Source organism: Sinohyriopsis cumingii, chromosome 4 (assembly GCF_028554795.1).
Source record: "Sinohyriopsis cumingii isolate HCF-2022 chromosome 4, ASM2855479v2, whole genome shotgun sequence".
In the NCBI taxonomy this organism is placed as follows: Eukaryota; Metazoa; Mollusca; class Bivalvia; order Unionida; family Unionidae; genus Sinohyriopsis; species Sinohyriopsis cumingii.
In genome coordinates, this window is record NC_142964.1 from 72,212,494 (window position 1) to 72,220,023 (window position 7,530).

At 36.5% G+C, this 7,530-nt stretch overlaps 1 protein-coding gene across 1 annotated transcript; it reads left to right on the forward strand.

The window, feature by feature from the left end:
* The first annotated feature begins 2,794 nt into the window (after positions 1 to 2,794).
* Positions 2,795 to 5,100, forward strand: LOC149801433 (general transcription factor II-I repeat domain-containing protein 2-like). Its single transcript, XM_089956800.1, has 2 exons — positions 2,795 to 3,253; positions 5,014 to 5,100. Exons 1-2 carry the CDS (start codon positions 2,795 to 2,797, stop codon positions 5,098 to 5,100), a joined length of 546 nt encoding a protein of 181 aa, XP_089812926.1.
* Positions 5,101 to 7,530: the final 2,430 nt, after the last annotated feature.

A 7,530-nucleotide genomic window follows, 5' to 3' on the forward strand; every position in this document is an offset into this window, starting at 1 on the left:
ATCCAGAAATCTGCGTTCCTGAACCGAAAATCAAATTCGGGGACCAAAGTGTAAATTACTATCAAATATGCCTCGATAATCCGGAAATAAAATCTGTCCAAAAATAAGAAAATACGAAGAATCGTATATGAAAATACAGTCAGTCGATAACGCAGATTCACCTATGCAAATCTGAAGGTGTGTCATTTCATCAATCTCTGATTGGTCAAGTTCTAGTGGCACGTTGAAGTTATCAATTTATTACCTGATCATGTATGTGGAACAACGTAGCGTGACCATAGTGTAACCAGCGATTGCAGTAGCGTTTGCTACTCGTCGACGGTGTGTTAATAATTAAACAAATACACTGGGGAAAAAATCGTCCACACTTTTAACAACATATGTTTAATAAATTAATCTGTCTTTAAATCTCTTTGTTTTTTACCAATTGTATGTAAAAAAAATCACAGTTTGTTGATGGCTGTACAAATAAAGTTGATTGATTTAAGCTTTAGACAGTATAGGGATTCATTTCAGAATAAAAAGCGACGTCAATTAACGGCTCATTAGCAGCTATGACAGTTATAAAATACGACTTCAAAAAATGACTGCATTTCATTTATTTACCATAACGCACTTAACTGCGAGATATCTTAGTTTGCATTCGTTGTACTTTTTGCTTTATAATCACGACACAATCAAGCAAGCTTAGAGATACCAAGTAGCTTAAAGTAGAAGATTTGCCAGCACAAAGAAGATCACATAAGACACAATAAAGAATCTATGGACAAGAGTCGCTGTAGGTCGATCCGCCAAAGAATCCAGGCAAACAAAGTCACAGATTTCTTCAGGAAATTTGCGTACTATGTACATACATATTGTGATATGCTTGATAAACTTCTATTTATGTACAAGTGCATGTAATAATAAAGGGAAACAAACACAAGTCAGTTATCCAGAAAAATCATTAATTCGGACATATTCACTGTGAACAATGGTGTCCGTATTAATGAGGTCCCATTGTATACGATTAAGTCTATCACTTTTATTACGACTCTATGATCTTAAAAAAAGTAATACAAAAGAACCTAGCTTTGTAAAATTTAACAAATATTTTTTTGTATAGAAAGTAAAATGAAAATATAAAAACAAAGGAACTTACTGTATTGAGATTTAAATCCCAAATAATCCTAGAATTACGAACACAAGTCCTAATGATTAATAAAGGGGCGGGGGGGGGGGGCGGGATGGTGCTTTGTTTGTTTGTTTTTTTATTGCTCTCGATTTTTTCAGGAAATACATTCTTTTAGACCAAACTCTGCAAGAAAAAATATCGGCGAAAAATTATTTGCCGTAGAGAAAGAAAAAAAGTGTAACGGGAGGATTTATATAAAGCAAAGGAGGGCTGCCCGAACAAAGCTACCTTACTTTATCTTATGTTACCGTATGTTGATTCTGAACGCAGACTCTTGTGAGCCGCTATTTTGAGCTAACCGTTTAATGTGTGTCTATTCCTATAACTTCCGGTGTTGAATGTTTGCTCTAAAGTTGGGAAAGATACGAAATACAATATGTTTTGTTTAACGTCAGTAGTCTGCGTAATAGAAAACAATAGCTAGCTATTTTATAAAACAAATACTTCGTATATCAGCAGACCGTTACAGAGTTAGTCCATTTTAACAACGAAACAGTATAATGTCAACAGTAACGGCGCTTTTAAAGACAAGATAACAGTCGGCAACATGCTAAAGTATATTTATAAAAACAATAAAGCAAGAAAAATATTAATTAAAAAAAAAACCAGAAAAATAATAAAAACACCAAACAAACATGAACATTCATGATACATTACAGAAATGAATACATTTGAAAGTTTAGACAAGAAACCATTCAGTTTAATTGCTACAAGCGTGCAGAAAGGCCATGTTTATTAAGAAATGATTTATATATGGCGACTATGAATCTTTCCCAGGGAACTGGATCCCGCAAGGGATCACATATGTCAGGGATATACTAAGCTAATTGCAGACAAAAATAACGGACGATAATCATTTATAGACTATTTTTTAATTGTTTCAAAGTTTCATGGATGTTCAGACCGTTTTGACAAAGAGGATTTTTATCAAATCAGAGGTAAGTATGACGTCATCCTTTTTGCAAAAACATGTGACTTATAATAAAACATAATTTGTCATAGATGGTTATAAACATTTTGCTGTAGTTAATGTAATATGAAATTCCATGGGTCTAATTATTTTTGTACGAAAAAGATTGACCGTTTTACTACATGTTGTATATATAAACGCTCCGGTGGCCTAGTGATTAGAGCATATGTGTCAAACTCAAGGCCCGCGGGCCACATCAGGCCCGACGTACAATTATATCAGGCCCGAGAGGTCTTGACCGGCGTACAATTATATCCGGCCCGAGAGAGAATTTTAGGCAAAAATATTTTTTAATGGCCCTGCGATATAAAGTGCAAATCAAATTCCCTAATTAGCAGCCTTGCCGAACGATAGGCTACCTGAGAGCGTTCTCGCTTCGATCAGAATAAGCGAAAATAAAAGTTGTGTAGTGAGTGGATGTTCGTCGTTACAGTAACCTAGCAACGTTCAGTTGCTCGTTTTGGATTGGCGCATAAGAAATGAAAGTAGTGTAGTGCCCGGATATTACATCACCTTTTCCCGCTACGGCTAACGTGATATCAATCAAGCGTCTGTCGGTAGATGCACAATCTTGTTTTTTAAATCAAAGCTAGCTATGGGAGACACAAATGCACCAATGCAACTTGTCTCACTTTTCTTGTTGCCAAGCAATGTTGAACCAAGTCAACGCTATGGTGTTTCCCAATGCACACTTTGCTGAAAAACTTAGCTTACTTCGCGCCGAGTTCGCACGGCGCTTTAGTGACTTTGAAGCACAGAAAAGTAATTTCGAGCTGTTTCGTAACCCATTTGCCATAGACGTGGAAACTGCACCTGTAAATTTGCAGATGGAGCTAATACAGCTGCAGTGTAATGGGACACTAAAGGCAAAGTACGACACTGTGGGGCCTGCACAGTTCACTCGTTTCATTCCTGACGAGATGCCCCAGCTTCGTCTACATGCGGCTCAAACCTTGAGCATGTTTGGTAGCACATATCTGTGTGAGCAGCTGTTTTCTGTGATGAAGATTAACAAAACATCACACAGGAGTCGTCTCACTGATGAACACTTGCAGTCCATCATGAGAATCTCAATGACACAGAACATTACTCCCAACATAAACGAACTTGTAGCCAAGAAAAGATGCCAAACATCCAGCTCTGACAAATTGGCATAAGAGCGAAAATGGGTATGCCAATGATTTTTTATTATTAAAACTTTTTTCTGTTTTAATTTATATTAATGTTTAAAAAAGGTTTAATTTTCCGCTTATTGAATGTTTATCCTGCTCGGCCCGCAACCTTACGTGTGATTTGAGTTTTGGCCCGCTGAGCGACTGAGTTTGACACCCCTGGATTAGAGCGTCCGCCTCGGATGCGAGAGGTCGTTGGGTTCGATCCCCGGCCGAGTCATACCAAAGACTTACAAAAATGGTACTAACAGCTGCCTTGCTTGGCGCTCAGCATTAAGAGGTTAGTGTTTGGACTGGTCGGCCTAGTGTTAGGATAATGTGACTGGGTGGGACACCATGCTACATGTCTGCGGCATGATACCTCAGTGCTAGACATCACTATAAACTGCCACACTGATACATCGTAGCGATATGACTGAAAAAACGTTTAAAGCTACGTTAAAAATCCAAATCACACACACTCACATGTTGTATATGTTGGCATAGAGAGTAGTTACAGAAATATTTTATGGTTACATTTTTTAAAATATCAAATATAGATCTTGACCTTTATCTAATTTTTCGCCCGTGCATTTGGAAGAGGTCACTGGTTATACTGCTGGAAATGAAATAGGTCACTTTAAGTTAAAATACTTTAGTTTAATTACGGTGGAAATCTCAGAGCAAAATAAAAGTTATAAACCAGGTTTATTTAATTTCGATGAATCATTTGATTTACTTAATAATTTGGACTACATCCATGATGTGCCTTTGTCCGATATAAGTAATTAAAGGAACAGGAATATTAATGATAATGGCCACAAGTTATTGATTTTATGTAAATCAAACCTGTGTTTGAGAATCGTGAATGACCGGTTCGATAACGATGAAAGTGTTGACAACTTTAGATGCATCACTCAAAATACAGCAAGTAGGATATACTATTTCTGTAAGATTAACCTATTATGAAATTTGTATCTGTATTGTGATATCTTAAACAGAGTAGTATCAAGTAGAATGTTGCTTTCAAAAGGCTTGTCTGGGACTGGCATAATTTCTCTGAGAGATCCTATATGTACACGTTAAACAAATAAATTTCACGACAATTTTCCACAAGTCAAAATAAATTAACAAGACTCGATCACCAGTGGAAAGCATATCTAGCTAATGTTTCTCATTTAGTTTCGTACACTCGAGGTTACAAATATTTGTTTTAACAATCGACGTGTTTTCAAAATCATGTTGGGTAGACTTCGATTACACGTTCAGAGTTATTGCGAGCTCTGACACTGGTCCTAAAACAAAGTAGTCGACATCCGCTACAGTGGTAAACAGACAATGGAATCGAATTGCCTAATCAGTCTCTACAGAAAGAATTGAAAACAAAACATATTCATTTTTATCCCACTGAAAATCCAGAAACAAAAGCCAATGTCTTGACAGTTTTCAACGAAATTAGACACAGTGTAGGTGGTAATATTCTGCACATCAGTATACACTCAAGTACACATACTCTTATGGTCTTAATCTAAGTAATAGAAAAGAGTGAAACCCAACAAGTTTTGTAAAATTGAACAATTAATTTATTTCCATAGAATACAAAGTGAAAAATATGAAAAGAAACTCAAAGTGTTGCGAAATAAATTCCAAATAATCACAGAATTTCTAACACCAGTCATAATGATTAAAATTCTGAATAAACTTCAGTGGTATTCCAGATTAAATCCAACGCTGGAAGTGTTGATGTACCTGTAATGACCCAATTCGTAGTGATGTCCCAACAGTCTATTGCTGAATCACAATAATACAATCCAAAAATATATCATTATTTGAATTTCATTATAAATCCAGGTCTCTATTTCCATAAATGCTAATTTGAACACTTTGCATTTCCAGAGAAGAATATTTTGAATAAAATAATTTGAGTAACTAAACTCCAGCCCAAATGAAATACTGGACACAATAATAATACAACAGATTCTGCTCAGATCCTGCAGCACGAATGAATAATTTCTAGATAAATAAGAAAATATAATCCTCTGCTTGACCTCTGGTCACAAATAGCATTTTCAATATATATATATATATATATATATATATATATATATATATATATATATATATATATATATATATATATATATATATATATATATAAACTATTGCCTAATGGAATATTTGATTATGGAAGGTTCTAAATGTTTACAAGACAAGATCTTATTTATAATTTGAAGGTACGTTACTAAAATTATAACATAAAATGTGGTCAGCAAACAGGTAGACCCGGCATTTCATGGGGAATTTCCAATGTTCTGAACTCAGATTGCGATAAACACGTTCCTTAAAAAAACAAAATCAATTATTCAGGTCAGGTAGAAAATGTTCTTCATTTTGGACAAGGTCAAGTCCAAAATACAATGACTCATAGCATATAATAAATAACAAAATAACAAACTATGCAAATTAAATATACATAACAGTGTTACCACGTTACAAAATTGAGTCACAACACGGAATCGGTCTTCCAATCGGAAGAGAGCGGACTGTGACGTCACATTCCCTATATAGATGCGCTGGCGTCTGTGCGCAGTCAATCCATGGGACACAGTTTTCAAACATAACGGAAACTACAAAGACAATGAATTGGGGTGCACCGGCCGTGGAGACGAGAAGCGATGGTAGATCAGTGAGATTTAGTCGAATTTCTTTCTTCTTCGCAAGAATTTGTTCCGATACCAGTACCTTCGCAACGTCCTCCTTCTTTACCACACGTGGAGGATTTTAAACAGAGACAGAAAGAAGAATTTGAGAAATTTTTACAACAGCAGAAAGAAACAGAACAAGCTTTTTTCCTTCAACAGGAACAGCGAGAAGAAGAAGATGCAAGAAGGAAACGACAGGAAGAACCGGCAGAGAAGAAACAAGGTCTAGGAGAGAAGGAGAATATTGAAAGAAAAACGGTAACAGTACTCTTAGACATTTAGCACAGTTAAGGAGTCTAGAACAAATGTATCAGTCTTCTTTATTACGACCCAAGAGGAAAAGACCTCCCCGAGCCAAACAACCCAGCCTTGTTACTATGCCTGCGATACCACCCCTAGTGATTTCTACCAAATCATCGACAGGATCCAGTCAAGAAGTAGGCCTTGGCCGTGGCAAAGACTTAAGGCAGTTAAAGATGATTACGTCCCGTTCCTGAGTTTTTTTTTTTATAAATATAAAAACAAATACCCAACGGTCCTTTTCATGGCCACACACTTCTCTCGAAAAGAGATAGTATTTCAATTGCCAAAATCAATTAAAACTCAAAAGCTCTTCTTTTTTTCACCCATGATGTACGTGTGTGAGTGCGTGAGTGTAGGTCCATATTCTTAAAAATCAAAACCAATAGACACTTAGTTTTCTGCCTGGTCTATTCGTGTATAAATTTTATAATCCAATTCACAACACAACACTTTAAAAAGTTCATAGACTTCTTCTGTGTCTTTGTTCACTCTCTCTGTTTTTTTAATTTCTGTACTTTAACAGTTGTTTCCTCTTCGTTCTCACTTTCTCCTCGTCTTCTTTTCTTCTCTTTTGTTTCTTTCTGCACGTGTATGAAGAATTCCATTGGGGAGGGTACCTCTTCTTCTCCCTGTTCCGAACCCCTCTCTTCCTCTTGCTCCTGTTGTTCCTTAGGGCATTCCGAAGACCAATGTCCTTTTTCTTGACAATGATAACAGGTATCTTGACATTTGTCTCTCCTGACACCTGTTTTGCTTTTTTGACGGTCTGGACACTCTGAAGACCAATGTCCTTTCTTCTTACAGATATAGCAAGTATTTTGACTTTTATCTCGAACGGAGGGGGAGTAGTTCGCCAGCTTTTCTGAAGAAAAGTTTTTTTATGACAGCTCGCAAAGCTCTGATCTGAAATTCCTTCTGTGTTGGCTCTTCCATCGTTCTGCTCAGTTTGAGAGTGAAATGAATATTGGAAGGGAAAACACACATACATCTTTATAAATACGCCGGTCTGACATGGGTATACAGCGACCCATGGAGTTTAAAATGTAGTCATTTGACTTTTCTCAGTCAAGATGAAACGACTGCATCACGTCGTGGAGAAAGAAGAAGAAAGTAAGAGGCAGAACGTGATTTATTGCCTCTCACAGTAGCTGGAAGTCTTGGCACAAATTCAGAATCCAGACCCAGAGAGTATACACCCAGTCAAAGTTCACCACCATTAATAAACCCTGA

Bases quoted from the DNA above. Each gene is read 5' to 3' on its own strand.
- LOC149801433 (XM_089956800.1), top strand. From the start codon at position 2,795: ATGTTGAACCAAGTCAACGCTATGGTGTTTCCCAATGCACACTTTGCT. The intron at 3,254-5,013 runs GTAGCCAAGAAA...GTGGTATTCCAG, and splicing joins CTCCCAACATAAACGAACTT to ATTAAATCCAACGCTGGAAG.